At 48.1% G+C, this 15821-nt stretch overlaps 1 protein-coding gene across 3 annotated transcripts in view; it reads right to left on the bottom strand.

Moving 5' to 3' along the window:
- The window catches only part of TRIO (trio Rho guanine nucleotide exchange factor), a 372400-nt gene that overhangs the window by 33447 nt on the left and 323132 nt on the right, over positions 1-15821 (bottom strand). For all 3 annotated transcript variants that reach the window (XM_089908686.1, XM_089908685.1, XM_089908687.1), the window contains exons 35-37: positions 8082-8374; positions 6528-6698; positions 3867-3962 (exon numbers count right to left, since the gene is read on the bottom strand). In XM_089908686.1, the coding sequence (XP_089764812.1) occupies positions 3867-3962; positions 6528-6698; positions 8082-8374 (560 nt within the window). The remainder of the gene's footprint in view (positions 1-3866; positions 3963-6527; positions 6699-8081; positions 8375-15821) is intronic.

Raw genomic sequence — 15821 nt, 5'->3', positions numbered from 1 at the left:
GGCTCCTTCCGCTGCCTCTCCTGGACATGCTGGTGTGGACCCCGGTGGGTGGCCAGGGAGGGTGCAGGTGCGCCCCCAGGCTGCAGTCACGCTTGTGCCATCCACTCCTGGCCGCCCAGTGGCTCTCCCACCAACTGTGCGCGAGTGAAAAGGCTCAAAGCTGCCCCAGAGCTGGAATTACTGGGACTTTACAGGTTCAGATGAATTATCTGTGGAACCTTCTGGGTTGGGTGGGTTTTTGTGGGTAGGTTCTTGTCAACTTTCCCTGTTTCTTAAATGAAGAGAGACTACCTGTGCAGACCTAGCTCTTCTGAGGTTAGTTTTGGTAAACTGATTTTCTTAAGAAACTGCCCATTTCATCCAGGTTTTCAAATTTGCTTTCAAAGCGTTGAACAAAGTAACGTGTCATGATTGTTTCAATTCCCTCAGTTTACCTTTCCTTTGTAATTTCTTCTTTTGTGAATTTGGGCTATTTTCTTTGGAAGGTTACCTGAAGTCCATATGTTTTGAAAGAACAAATTTTGGGTTTTATTTCTTATTCTATTTTTCTGTTTTCCAACTCATTCATTTCTGCTTTTATCTCTGTGAATTCATTCCTTCTGCTTGTTTAAAGAAAATTTTGTTGTTCTTCTAATATCTTGAGCTACATGTTTATTTCATTGATTTTCATTCTTTCTTGTATCTCCCTTTATATTCAGATCAACAAAGAGAAGAAAACTCCAAAGTCAAATTCAGTCCCTGCAGCTGTCAGCTGCCATTGCCCACACCTTCCAATACTGATCAGGAACGTGGAGGTGGAGAGAGAGGCGAATTCCAAGGAAAGGTGTGCAGGGCGGTTTTTCCTTTTCAGACGGAATCCGCAGGTTCAGGGCGAGGAGATTCAGTTCCCTGAACACACACCGCACGACAGCAGGACACCTTCTCCCCTCGTCTTCGCAGTCCACTGCACACACAGCTTTGGAGGGATAATGGTTCAGCATTCAAATCCGATCACGAAGTCATGAGAGCCTAAGAGACGGCCCTCAGGAAAATGAACAGGAAGACCAAGGAGCCACAGCACACGGTGAAATATGCAGGAGTAACTCAGAGTCATGGGGAGCATGACAGGGTGAAGGATATTAAAATGGTGCACTAGAGGTTTTAGTGACAAAAAGTGCTTCCTGTTTGAGGATTAGTGACCAGAAACCAAGGGAGAGTTATGTTTCCCCTGAACCAGAAAAAGAGGGCAGAATTTAGATTACATTCCACGTAGAATGAAGAAGAGATGCGCTCACCATAAAAAGCCTAAGTGTGGTTCTGCAACGGGGAGGGGAGGCACGAGTGAGCGCCCAGGTGGAGGGAACCCGGCTGGGAGCTTAACAAACAGCAGTCGGTTTACCATCCCCTGTTTCCAGCTGAGAGGTGGGCTCAGAGAGGCGGAAGCAGTCAGTAGGAGAGTCTGAACCCACGCCTATCTGATTCCAAAACCTACGCCCTTTCCACTCTGCCAACAGCTTTATGCCCGTTAACTTCAGAAGAGACATAAGTGAGTAGAAATAAGGTAGTTTCAATGGATAAAGTTTAATTATTCAGAACTTAAAAGGGGGAGTAAAGCAGTAAGAGCTGGGAGACCAGCCATAGAACTCCTCTCCATCTGAAGTCCATCTGAATTAATTACACATGAATCTCAGCTCACTTACAATGTAATCCATTCAGATACTTGCAGAATAATGACGAGCAGGTTGACAAAGTGTTGTCTCACAACATTCCTTGGGAAAACTACTTAAATTACTAGACAAAAATGATTTTAACGATCATATAACTGATGTGCATAAACGGCTGTTTTGAAAATGTTTAAGGATGTTTAAGAATGCTTGAAAACTCATTAGATATCATTTAAGCATCTTTTCAGACCATTAATCAACTTGTCTCTCAAACACATAGCCAGGATGTGGTTTAGCTCAGTTCCTACTGACATGATCCCGAATTTTTGACCAGTGGAGTCAAGTTCTTGACTTCCTTACCAAGTCCTAGCAGCCCTGCTGCCTAACGTCTTGTCTAAGCTCGAGGCCCACTGCGTCCTTCTCAGACCACAGCACAAGCAGGGAGAATTCCAGCGACGGCAGGGCAACCTGTCAGTCTGAATTTTGGATACAATTCCCCATTTGACCTAGTCAACCAGCCTCATTAGAAGCTGCTTAGGGGTGGGTGGGAGAAGAAACTGCAGTTATATACATGGTACCTAGTTAATACTGGCTTTGGAAGATAAATTCCTAACTTTAAAGAAGTACAGTTAACTCTTGAACAATGCAGGGGTTGGGATGCTGACTCTCTGTATACGTGGTTCCTCGGTATCTGTGGTTCTGCTTCTGTGGATTCAATCCAGGGCAGACTGTGTTGTACTAGAGTATTCACTATTGAAAAAAATCTGCATATAAGTGGACCCATGAAATTCAAACACATGTTGTTTAAGGATCCATTGTACCCTTTGATCTAGCAATTCCAGTGCTGGAAATTGACCCTACAGGTTTAATCACACATATAAACAAACAATGGATGTTTACAGTAGTGAAAATTGAAAACAACTGATATATATTATTATGAATTTATTTAAATAAATTATAGATTTCTATCTCTGCCCCTTAGCAGCTGGTCAACTTTTTAAGCATTCTGTGTGCCTCGGTTTTCTCATCTGTAAAATGAGAATATGACAGTACATGCCTACCTCGTAGGGCTGCTGTGGGGAGTATATACAAAGAAACTGTCTGGAGGGAAACACATCAAACTCATGGAGAATGGAATGTGGGAGAGGCCGAGGGCTTTTACTTTAGGAGGTGTGACTTTTAAAAGATGTTGTAGGGTAGCAGGATATACTAGTCTAAAATGTTGTTACCATTACTGGTTTTTCTATTTCACAGGAAAACTAAAGAAACACAGAAATTTACTGATTTGAATCAGTTAGAAACAATGCAAACCTGTCTAACTTCAATAAATCAACATTTGATTTGGGGCTTTTATTAAATGAATCCATGTTGACCAACTGGCAACAGAGAGGTCACAAAAAGAATAAAGCCCTTATACAGCAATGCAAACCCTTCTCTCTCATACACTGCAAACCCAAGTGAAAGATCTCAGAGACAGACAGAGAGACTCCCAGTGGTACCTGTGAGTCCAATGACCCTGTGCACAGCTTTGGACAAGACTGGAGTTGACCACATTGGCTATGACGGTGCCAGTACCGCAGACAATGTGGGTGCAGGAAAGGACTGACCTTGGCTCCTGGGAGGTCCCTCTAAGCCTGTGGAATGTCCTGCCTGATGAAGTCTCTGTTTACCTGGGGTTTTGGGGCTAAGACAGACAGTCTATGCTAACAGTGGGACTTTGGGTGAGGGCTTTGGTCCACGTCCTATCTTAATCCCTGGAGAGGCAGGGGACAAGGGTGAGCCATGTGAGCTCACCCTCGTGTATGTGACTGAGCCCAAATAAAAACTCTGAACACCAAGGCTCGGCGGGGCGGGGGGTGTCCTGGCTGGTGACACCCTGCACATATCATCCCACACTGTGCGAGGCGGGGAGAGAGTCAGTGTTGTGCACATGACTCCACTGGGAGAGGACAATGGCAGCTTGAACCTGACCCTCCTGGACCTGCTCCTGCACCCCTTCCCTGGCTGATCTTCACCTGTGTCTTTTCACGGCAATGAACCGCATCTGCGGCTTCTCTAAGTTCTGTAAGTCCTTCAAGCCAATTACTGAACCTGAGGGTGGGCCCGGGCTTCCCGAACTCTGTCCTGCAGACCAGAGCCACACCTGGACGAGGGCCCGCCCACCTACAAGTAGCACCCTGGAGCAGCTTCCAGCCCTCAGCCTGAGTCTCTGGGGAGCCTTACCATCTTGCTTTTCACGAGTTCCTCGATCGCACTGACAAGCTCGGCTGCGCTCGGCGTTTCGGAGCTGGTGGGGCGGACTAATAACCGAGAAGAGGCCTATGGAGGAAGTCAAGAAAAAGAGAGGGGGAGGGAAATGCCTCGTGTTAGTCACTGGGCAGACAGAATTCTCCTGCAAGCTCAATCTCCTTTCAAAAGTAATTCCAGACAAAAAGACCACAAGTTTGTCTTTGTTTGCATTTATTTAAAGCCATCTTTTAAAATTTACAATATTCTGACATGAAATACTAAATAAGACCTGTCCGGGATACATGTGGAAAGCAGACGAAGTCTGTTTCTAATCAGCAGTCATGTACCATCAGAATGTTTTTCAAAGAGGTGACTGGGCACGGGAAAATTCTAACTTTTGCAACTGCTGGCTAGGCTACTGGCTAAGGAGGAAAAGGCAGAGAATCTGATCAACAGAAGAGTGAAAGCTTAAGGGCTAATGAGTGAACCCTTTAAAAAATCGGGAAACAAAACTGGATACTAAAAATGGCTTTACTGTGTGGATGGGGTTAAAAGAAAGAAACAAGAAAAGGAAAGGAACCGGGAGTACTGGCCAGACAGGGAAGAGGGGGACAAGCTCACCATTTTCTGTGCCATCCACTTCCCCAGTGATTAGTGCAGAGGACAGGAGATCTGTGGCCTCACAAGCTATCAGATGCCATTTACGGCTAGAGTCGGGGTGTACAGGGGTGGACAGGTAAGGAATCTGGGGGAGGGGCTACTGAGTTCGAGTTTCAGTAATTAGCAAACACGCTGTGTTTGCAGATTACTTGCACCGTTAATTTACTGGAAACTAGAAGAGGGGTGTAATATGAACCTTGCTTCATATTAAGGACAGCAGAGATGCATGTGACACACGGCTAGCTGTCCTAACGATGCATGTCTCACAGCAGACAGATACGGATTTATACGTTTACAACGAGGCTGTTACAATGCGGATCCAGATATGCACTTGGCAAAACAAATGTTGGCTTGGTCTAATGAAATCTGGAAGATGAGGTGAAGAAAACAAGGAAAAAATTCAAATGGAGAGGTAAGGAAACTGAGCCAAAACAGACACAGAACACAAATCAACATAATGCTGCAGTGAAAGTTTACGAAAAGAGAAAACAGAACAAAACAAAACATTAGTCACAAGATAATATACTCTCCGGGAACATCACTATAGACTTTTGTAAAGGAAGAATTTCTGTGGGTAATACCCAAAGAGGTAACACAATAACCAATAAGTGATTTTGGCAAACAGAAGAATATAGTGCAATCCACTCTTTCAATGGAGAAAAATACCCTCTTATTCGGTGAATAAGTCAACCAGGCCTGGCACCCCACTTTCGGCTAACCATCCACATTTACACAATTCCGGTTTTCTGCCTTTAAAATGCTATGGCTTAGAACGTTACAAAATAACCCAGGAGCTGTCAGAGCCTGGCTTCCTGGCGGGTCTGCTCTGGGCAGTGGGGTGCGAGCTTCTCTCCCACCTCAGGCCACCCTGCCCACCGCCCCCCCCCCATGGCACGGGGTCTGTACCTCAGATGCCCTCCAAACCCCAGTCTCGAACCCAAGCTCCCTCCTTCTGCCAAGCCCACTGCGCCCCCGCTGTGCACTGAGGGCGCCCCTGCTGTGCACTGAGGGCCCCGGAGCAGGAGGGAGAAGAGGAGTTCTACAGAGAAGGCGCCTTAGCTTAAGGCTAACGCGTGATCGGCCTTTGGCCTCACGGCCGTCGATCACTGAGCCAGGGCGACCCCGGGTCATCACGCACGAGCCCATCCAGCGAGTGACTGTGTTAGCACTGAGGGAAGCCAGGGAAGGAAAAAGGGGAGGAAGGGGGAAAACTGACGAAAACATCTGTTTTATTCAGAAACCTTAGTTTCTGCCAAAAAAAAAGCACCAGTAATAACTCCATAGGATGGTTTTTAACACCTGCCAATTTGGAGAAGCAGGATGGGCCAGAAATTGAGAGGATGTATAAGCCACAGTTACCAGGTTTCCTTCTTGATATTTTAGGGCTGTACAGAGTAATTTTAGATTATGTAAGAACTCAAAAAAACCCAGAAAACAAAAAATAAGATTTACTTGGCTTGAAGCCTCTGCATACATCCAAAGAGGAAATTCATGGTTTCGAACTGATTCCTGCACTTTGACAAACTCCGGTTTGACCCAGATGTTTGCCATGTTGGTAAAAGGAACTGGACAGCAATACCATCCCATCTGAAAACCACACCTGTGTGCAGACACCTAACAGAGAGAACCAGATGGGCTCGTGTGCGTTTAGGACGCAATCACGCAGGTGGCGTGCGACTTCTCTGCCCTCTCAGGGACCCTGGTTAGTACAGTGAGAAAAATTAGAATGACTTGAAAAGTAGCAATTACGAAAGCATCCATTAAAAATGCACTGAACGTATTTATACAAGCACACGTGTACGAGAGGCTGCGTGGGTTCCTACAGCTTAGTCTAAATGGCCTTTGCTATCTATACTTTTGGGGTGAAAGGCATCTTCCAGGTGCCTTTTCACAGCCCGGGTCGCTCTCTATGTCCTGCAAGGAGGCTGGGGCAGAGCGGCAGGCAACCGCCAGGCCCTCTCCTGGCGAGGCTCGGTGTGGGCGTGGCCCCCTTACCTTGTCGTCCTGTGAATCCGGCTGCAGCAGGCTGTGCTGCTGGATGGCCATGGGCGGAGGCAGGGGCACGGCGTCGGCCCCCTCCTCCCCTTCTTCCTCTCCGCAGCTCTGCATGCCCGAGGACGAGGATTTGGAGAGCGTGCCGCTGCTCAGGCCCTCGTTCCGGCCTCTCTGAAACCAGACCGACATTCACCCGTTGGAACCCGGCCCTGACTGTCCAATGTCAGTTCACAGAAACTGAGCCCTCAGGGGTTAACTGGAAAAGCACAGCTGGGATCGAAACTGAGAGCAGGAATCAAGGCCAAGCTCCTTCCAACCCTGGCGGGAGCTTCCACTCCCTCCAGCAACCCAGCTCCCTCGCTTGCCAACTTGGACGAGGGAAGGGCCACTGACAGTGTCTTGGGAAGGGACTACCAACGTTAACCGTTAGGCTCTGAACACATCTGATCTTCAAGAAGCCAATTTAAAAAGAAGGTTCAAAAATCTGAACCATAACCCTTAGTTTCTCTAGTCTCATACTTCACTTTTTGTTACTTTGCTCAAATAAAACTCACTGACATCAGGAGGACATAAAGAAAAATACAATTCAAGGTGTACTTTAAGAATCTGAAATAAGTATCCCATTAATTTCCCCGTTCTTACTTTTAGAAAAAAATTTCAGTTTTTCATTTCTATCACGGGGACACAGTATATAAAACAGAGAGATGAGGACATAAATGAACCATATGCTCCAGTGAAAACCCATGGCGAAAACACGCCCGGGCAAAAAGCAGCAGAAACCCCACATCTGCAAAATAAATTGAACGATACAAATCCTGTCTTCTCTCTCTCTCTCTGCCTTTTTTTGAGCCTGTGAGGGAACTGGGGGATAGGGGTCCAAGTTAAAAACTCTGAGGGCCCCTCACTGACACCACACTGCTGAAGGTTCATCTTGGGGACCATAAAGGAATTCGGTTCCTTGCAGTATAATTTTAAGCTCCCACCTCCTCCAAAAAAGGGGAAATTAAAAATAATTCCTGGCTGACCTACATACATTTATCTTCGATGACATGGGAATAATCCAGTGTTTACTGCTGGGTTAGCAAAGTATATTAACTGTGTGCTTTCTACTCAGGACAAGACGTAAGCATGAATGTGTATGAGTACGGGGGCAAGGGTGGTGGTGGAGCGTAACTGGAGGATGCAAACATTCCCTTAGTCCTTCCAAGTCTAAAACTGGTGCTTTCCTTGCAAAATGCTGCCCCCGTGGTTGAGTGCTAACCTCAGGGGCCACGTAAATCTTTTGCCTCCCGGGAGGCACCCCTGGCTTTGCCTGTGATGGAGGTGAGAGGGGGCTACGGTGGCCGGGCACCACGTTCTCCTGAAGCAGGCGGGGTTGCCCACTGTCCTCTGATTTCTTGATCCGAGGCCACGCGTGGGTCCCTGACTCTATAGACGCTGCTAGAGGAACGGAGCGGGGCTCTGACCCTGGTCCTTTCCAGAACTTAGGGAAAACCACCAGACGAGTGTATTCGCTGTTCCCACGACCCGGAGGGAGATACCGGAGGCCCTGACCTCTTCCACCGTCTCGTCCTGCGGGGTGGCCGCGCTGTCGTCCGAGTCCTTCTGCGAGCCGGCGTCGGCACTCTTGCGGACCTCCCTGCTCTTCTTGTGCTTGTGGGCCAGCTTCTTCACGTGCCCGTCAGCCTTGCCGCTGCTCAGCCGCCGCACCGGGCTCGTCAGCCACTTGCGCAGCGTGTTGCCTGGGCGCTTGGGGCCCGGGGAGCTCTGCGCCCCCATCATGTGGGGCTGGAGGGAGGCCACGGAGGCAGGCGGGCTGGCATCGTTGCTGGAGACGGACAGCGAGTCTGCGGGGCAAGAGCGAGAAACAAACAAGTGTGACTGGCAGCCCCCAGAGTCCTGGTTGGTGCTGCTGTGCCGACGAGCAGCGTCACCACCCAGGTGAACACCAAGTTCAGGGGCCGCCGGGAGCGGTGTCTGGTGGCTCTGCCCTGGGGGGAATGTCCACATGCTCACCCATCAAATGGCTCCCCAACTTGAGCTTTGCTAGAGGTGATTTTTCTCCAGGTGTATTGCCCCCTCCAAAACCCCCCAAGTCACCAGTCCTGGAGACCAGCATCATTATCGCACAGGCTCAAAATGTCACTGTCACTTAAAATATCACAGACATTGCAGGACACACTGTTTGAATTATTTTCACCCATCTCCTTGATAGACAAGAACCAAGAAAGAATGGCTTAAAGAAGAACTTAAAGGAAGTTAAAAGCTAATCCTGGTGGATAGATGTACAGTTTCACTCACTCATGAATAGAAGTACCACTCAATAAATAAACATGGGCTTCCTTGGCGGCGCAGTGGTTAAGAATCCGCCTGCCAATGCAGGGGACACGGGTTCGAGCCCTGGTCTGGGAAGATCCCACATGCCGTGGAGCAGCTAAGCCTGTGTGCCACAACTACTGAGCCTGTGCTCTAGAGGCTACTGAGCCACAACTACTGAGCCTGCACTCTAGAGCCCACGAGTCACAGCTACTGAAGCCCGTGTGCCTAGAGCCCATGCACTGCAACGAAGAGTAGCCCCTGCTCGCCGCAACTAGAGAAAACCCACGCGCAGCAACAAAGACCTAATGCAGCCAAAAATAAATAAACAAACAAATAAAATGTTTTAAAAAATAAATAAATAAACACACACGAGTACAGGCACACCTTGGGGATGTCGTGGGTTTGGTTCCAGACCACTGCCATAAAGCCAATATCGCAATAAACTGAGTCATAAAGTTTTTGGTTTCCCAGGGCATATAAAAGTTACGTTTCCACTTATTGTAGTCTATTCAGTGCCCGATAGCATTGTCTAAAAAAATGTACATACTTTAATTAAAAAATACTTTATTGTTAAAAAATGCTAACCATCAACTGAACCTTCAGCGAGCTGTAATCTTTTTGCTGGTGGAGGGTTTGAAAAACTGCAAGACTCAACAAAATGTGACACAGAGACAAGAGCGAGCAAACGCCATTGGAAAAATGGCTCCAACAAACTTGCTCGATGCAGAGCTGCCACAAACCTTCAATTAGTTAAAAATGCAGCATCTGTGAAGTACAGAAAAACAAAGTGCAATAAAACGAGGTATACTTGTACGTATGTATACGTGCGTGGGTGTATAAATCGGTATAGACGTGAGCTGGTCAGGCACTGTGACAAATGGCACCCTTCTAGAAAGTTCAGTGTGGAAGGGTAAAGCTGGCTGGTTCACTGGGAAATCCGGCTCGCGGCCCCTTGTTTCCCAGCCGCTCTCTGGAACTACACAGGCATCTTGCAGCCTCTGCTCTCAGCAAAGCTACTCCACGTGTTGGAGAAAATATCAGTAACACTTAGCAAAACAACAACACACTTTAACAAGAAATGTGAGTAGGAGAAACCTTCCTCAAGTAACCAAACTGTTACTTGAAAATATATCCAAATGAATCTTCTCACTGGATTTGAAAAATTAAATAGAGTCGACCCTGAGTTGTTAATTTTTCAGGAGAAAAAAGGAGATATAAACACACTTAGGTAACAGCTGACACTCAACAGATCTGTGGAATTACGTGAGACGTTACTTTACAAACAGAAGACCAGTGACCTGGGACACTTCTTGGCCCCGTCCCGAGCACTGGACTCAGGAGGACTCCTCCCACAGCAAAATGGAATAAACCGCTTCACTTCAGGAAATGGAAGGAGCGAGATCATTCACTATATGCTTATTTTCTTAAATCTTGTTAAGTCTTGAAAATTAAAATTAACCTTTAAAAAGATGATGTTATTCAGCTGCCTGTATTAGCTGTATTTACCTCTGCGGCACTGGAGACCATTACCTGCTGCAGTTACAAAGCAAGGCAGTTAATTCCAGTCCTGTGATTACACGTACGAGAGAGTTGACAGCAGTTTCCCGCTCACGCTCAGACGCCCGGGCGAGACAGCGGAGCGCCGTCTGACTGCTGCCCGTTCCCTCCTCGGCCGAGCCTTGCAGGGGAGCAGGGGAGAGGGTATAATCTTCCACAAACAGATGACGCGTTTCAAGCTGGATCACTCATTCTTAAAAGTCTAGGTTTTCTCAGAGGCAGACTCAGGCTCAATACAGCATCTCCCCCTTCCTCGTGTATATATGTGTGTGTGAGCATATATTTTTATTTTATTTCTTTTCATAGAAGAGTGACTAAAACGTCCCCACGTCAGCCTCGTTTTCCTCAGGTACCATCGGGAAAAGGTAGCAGAACGAAGCCATGAAGTTAACAGCACGCCTGCTGTAAAGAGCTTCCTGGGGACTTTCTCAGGTGCTGACTTAGGGTAAAGGGCAAACAACGCAGGCACTGTCGCTACCCTGGGCACTCCCGCTGCGGTGACAACAGGAAGGACAGAAGGAAGAGGAGGGGTTGCACAATCCATGTGTAGATGATACTTTATTCAGCTAAAGTGTTTCTAAGTACCAACTATCAATATTAGCAAGGCACTGTGCTGGCCACAGCAGGGGATGTAACTTCATAGTCGATAACTGTGCCTTTACTGTGCTGGGATGCAGACCCAAGCCCTGTACTTGCCACTGGACAGAGATGGCAAAACCTACATCCTCCTTTACCCCGGGGACCCACCTGCAGGGCTTTCAGTGATCACATAACCGTCATTCAGGCAGAACTGTGACACTTCATGCTGTAAGCGAGTACAAACCCTGGTAGAGGTTGAGAAGAAGGGGAATCAGGTGGAGGGATCACGGAGGCCTTCCTAAAGGAGGTGACGCTGAAGCTGGCCTTTGAAGGAGCTGGGCCTGAATAACCCATTAGGAGGAGCTCACAAGGACATAAGCTCCAGGAGGGTGGGGGCCTCGTCTGACGTGTCTCCGGAGGTGTGCCCAGGGCCTGGCGCGGTGCCTGGCGTACAGCAGACACCTATGAAGTATCGACTGGAAACAGCAGAAATCCCAGCCCAGAGAAACAGAGCAAGCTGATCCACGGCCCTATTCTCGGGACGGGCGTTTCTTCGAGGAATATTCACTCAGCCGAGCAACCACACAAGACAGAGAACCACGAAGGTGGCGCCCGGGTGGAGGAGGGGGGGCATCCCCGACAGGTGACGAGCGTCCGTGACGGAGCTCCGTGGTAGGAAAACGACAGAGGCAGACTCGCTTTCATAAAACCAAATCAACTGCAGGCCTTAACGTCACCAGCAGAACCCTCACACGTCACAAGTGACAGGGACACCGCCTAAGCCAACAAACGAACCTTCCACGTGTCTGGGTGCCTAAAAGCAAGCATCTGGGGGGACGCAGCACGGGAGCAACGCGGCCCATAATATGAACCTTCAGTGAAGAGGCTGCCCACCGGGAGACCTGGCATGGTCTCTGTGTCCCCCAAACGTGCGGGGTTACGGAGAAGTGAGAGCTCTGGGCCGGGTGGGCAGCTGAGGGCCGTCGCCCCAACACGCAGACCTCGCCCCCGGGCAGCAGCCCCAGCGGCCTTAGGCGGCACGAGGCGATGAACTGCAGCCCATCACCAAGGCCTCATGGGACCCGGCTGGCTTTGCAAGTGTGATTCTCAGGGCATCCCTGCCTTGCTTAGGAAAGGAGATGGTGGTTCACCAAATGGTTCAAAAAGAAAAAGAAATTAGAGACGACCCTGCCAAGCTTCTCTCTGTGCTCAGCTGCACAGGAGTTGGTTCTCTGCACTTTGAGAAGTAGGTTCAAAAGAGATTTTTCCCCTCAGTTGGCAGGTTGAGCATTACCAACGTGGCCGTGGCCTGACCGGTCCAGCCTAGACCCAGGAGGGAGGCAAAGCTGTCCAAGGTCAGAGCTCACCAGGGCTTCAGGGAATAGCGGTTCTCTTCTTGAGCTACTATTTATCGTCACTTAAGTGACATTATTTCACTTTACTGGAATATTCATGACTTAGAAATATGCTAGCAGCAATTACAAACTAAGAAGAAAATTTTGTCGTTTCTTAAATTTTACCTTGAAAATCTATTTCGTTTCAGAAGTCTGAAAATGTAGAGGAAAAATTTCTTCCCCTGTCTCTAAGATTAACAGATATTTCGTGCTGTGCACATCTGATACATTAGTCACAATCCGGGGGATTAGCAATGAAAAAAATGACCACAAACTAAAGCAAACAGATACATTCCTTCTCTCTCCAGTTTGTTTTTAACAATAATACTTAATTCTTCATGCTGTTTGACACTTTCCAAAAAAAAAAAATCTTATTTTTTTCTTTTCAACATAGAAACTCATTTTGCCCAAATCAATGGGTTTTAACAGTCCATTTACATGCTCTGTGACATAATGCATAAATCAGATTTTAAAACACTTAAAAATTACTTAAACTTAAGTCAATTATTAATAGAATGAAATAAAGGACCTGCTATTATTTTTCATTATCTTAAGAACAGACTTTGACCACTAGACCCACCGCTCTGCTGCAAAATTTAAATTAAACAACGGGTCCTAATGACATCTAGTAGAATTAAGGTCTCCAGTGTTACCGGGCAAAAGGTGAGCGTGACTCACACGATAAACGAGTTCGGTGGTCTCCTTGGGAAGATCCTAAATTACTGGTCTGCACACAGGTGCCTCACGCAGCTGAGCTCCCGGCGGCTCTGACACGCTGCGTCTGAAGGGTCACGATTGGGCACAGACGCTGCTGGGAAGGCCCCCTTCCTCCCTCTGAGACCCCTCCTCTCTGTTCAGGTGGATTGTGGGCGGCTCAGGCCAATGACAAGAGTAATCCTAGGGCGGAGGCCCACGGCCAGGCTCTGCATCTCCCTTTCATGACTGCAGTTCCAGCTGGGTAACTGTCAGGACAGGAAGCCACCGTGACCTAGACTCCAGGCTACACATGGGCGGGCGCTGGGTCTGGGTTGTTTACAGCTACGTGCTCAGCTGGCACATCCTTGGAGCTTGGTAAGTTTATGGTGAATATATAACGAATGGGTCGGGACTTCCCTGGCGGTCCAGTGGCTAAGACTCTGAGCTTCCACTGCAGGAGGCACAGGTTCGACCCCTGCTTGGGGAACTAAGATCCTGCATGCAGCCAAAAAAAAAAAAAAACAGAAACCAACAACCGAACGGGTGAGTCAGCGGATCGACTGCCAGCTACAGGCTGTTTTCCAGCCTGAGCTCACGAGCCTGATAACGTACGTTGACCCCGTGAACAGTGACATCCTGACTTGGTGCTATACCCCACCAGTTTGGAGACGAGCTACAGGTCACATCTAATTTTCGTCCAGCTTGTGAGTCTGTGAACTATGTACGTACAAGATGGTAACTCAGAGTAGATGAGAGCTGTCCCTGTACCAGCCTGCCCTATGTGATGCCTTCTTGCAGGCAAGAGCCAGGCCCAGGAGCCCTTGGTGAGTGTGGGGAGCACGTGAACACCCCCCAGCACGTGTGGTGTGGGCAAGGCGGCAAAAAGAGGGGTCGGGACCAAACTCACCTGAGAAAGACGATGGAAAGCTCATTTGTCACTCAAGGCAACTGTACTGTCCCTGTTCCCATCTTCAGTTCCCATCTCTTGCCTTCCCCTCAACTCCTACTTTCTTGGAAGACAAAAAAGACTCAACACTCAGTACATTCAGTACTGCTGCCTTTCTACCCTGTCACCGCCGTCCGCATCTATGAGGATGCCGGCACTCACAACACGCCTTGTTGGGATGCGCCTGTCGCTTTCCAGCCTGGGGAAGCTCCGCTGATGCAAGGTCCAGGTGGGAGATCAGCTGAGGACGTCGGAAGGACTCTGGACTTGTCACAGGGTCTGAGTTTGAGACTGGCTCTTCCACTCCACGGCCCTGACCCAGGCCAACATCCTGGCACCTGAATTCCCTCATCTCCCAGGGCTACGGTAGGATTACATGAAGGAGCGAGAAGGAACGAGCTTTGCAAATTGTAAACTGCTATTTGCAAACATAAGATGGTTGAGGCAAGCTTCTCCCGGACTCCCTGGTAGCACAGAACTTGCTACATGGCATGCATGCAAAACTGTGAGTACCCAGACAACGGCGATTTGGATTAATGATTTTCCAATCATAGGCCTAGCGTGGTAAACAGCTACATACTCAAAATCATTTTTAGATGTATGAATGATGAGGCAACTTAGATGAATTACTTCATTCTGTTTCCATTTAAAAAAATAACTTGTCCCTTATTAAGAGGACAGGGTAAACTGTAGCATAAAGATACTGTCAGCACGTCCCACTCATTTCAAAAGACGCTCATGTGTGTATAAGAGAAAGCCAGTTGTGAGCTGCCTGAAGCCCTAAGAGGGGAAATCAAAGTTTCTCTTATTTTGAAGGGAAAACAACCCCACAAAGATGGTTCTCTGCTGAAGTCAGAGTTCACCCAAAGTCCATGCTAGATTTCTTCTTAAAATTAAGAAAAAAACTTAAGAAAAAGGAGGGGGAAGCGGGAGCCCTGCCCCTCCGGCCGCCACAGCAGAGTTCCACCATGGGAACACACACAGCCCCAAACTGCTGGGAGAAGGGAAACCGCCCTCTAGTCCCAGTCTCGACAGTTGAGACATCTGTGATTAATAAAGCCTTTTTTTTTTTTTAATGTAAGAAAAAAAGGAAAAGGGACCATATCCTGCTAGCTGCAGACTGAGAAAAGGATCACGTTTCATTTTAACCCTCTCCTTGTTTTCACGATGGTAAGAAGGCGTGAAGATGTTCCTAAGTGTCCCAGAGTACAGACCGGATTGCCGAGGGCGCTGTCCCTGAATTCAAAACGCCAGCCCCTGAGTTTGAACACGCTTCACCAACACTCCCTCTTGCTTGCCTTCATTTCAGCCCTAGCAGCATAGGGGCTCCAGGAGGACAGAGATCGCTGCTGCTATGTTCAGACTGCATCTCTAGAGTATAAGGTTTGCCTTTCCCTTCAAGCGAGCGCCTCATAGATTAATGGTCATTCAAAGCAATGGGGCAGCGGTTCCACACTCTCCCTGGCAGGTACTGGGCGTGGGTATCTGACAAGTCGTCCAGTTTCCTAACAGTGAAATGACTGTGATTCTTTACCAGGCTGCTGGGGGGAAAAGGAACAAAAACGGTCTTTGTAAACATATAGCCTAACACAAACACGAGGCAGTACTCACATTTTTACACAGAAAAAGGAACTGTGAAAGACAAGCAATAAAACAGGATGCAGTGGGGTGGTGAGGTGTGTAAGGATCCATCTGAAAGACAGGCACCCCGGGCTGAGAGGAGGAAGAAAGAGCAGTTGGAGAGCAAAGCCGGATCTCTCTGACGGCTGGTGCTGCCGTCTTCGCTGTGTCACCGAGCGTCTG

This window comes from Delphinapterus leucas, chromosome 3 (genome assembly GCF_059928025.1).
Source record: "Delphinapterus leucas isolate spDelLeu-1000000601 "Yukka" chromosome 3, BTC_Dleu_Yukka2, whole genome shotgun sequence".
In the NCBI taxonomy this organism is placed as follows: domain Eukaryota; kingdom Metazoa; phylum Chordata; class Mammalia; order Artiodactyla; family Monodontidae; genus Delphinapterus; species Delphinapterus leucas.
Note: the sequence above shows the minus strand (reverse complement) of the source record. Positions and strands in the feature narration are given on the sequence as shown.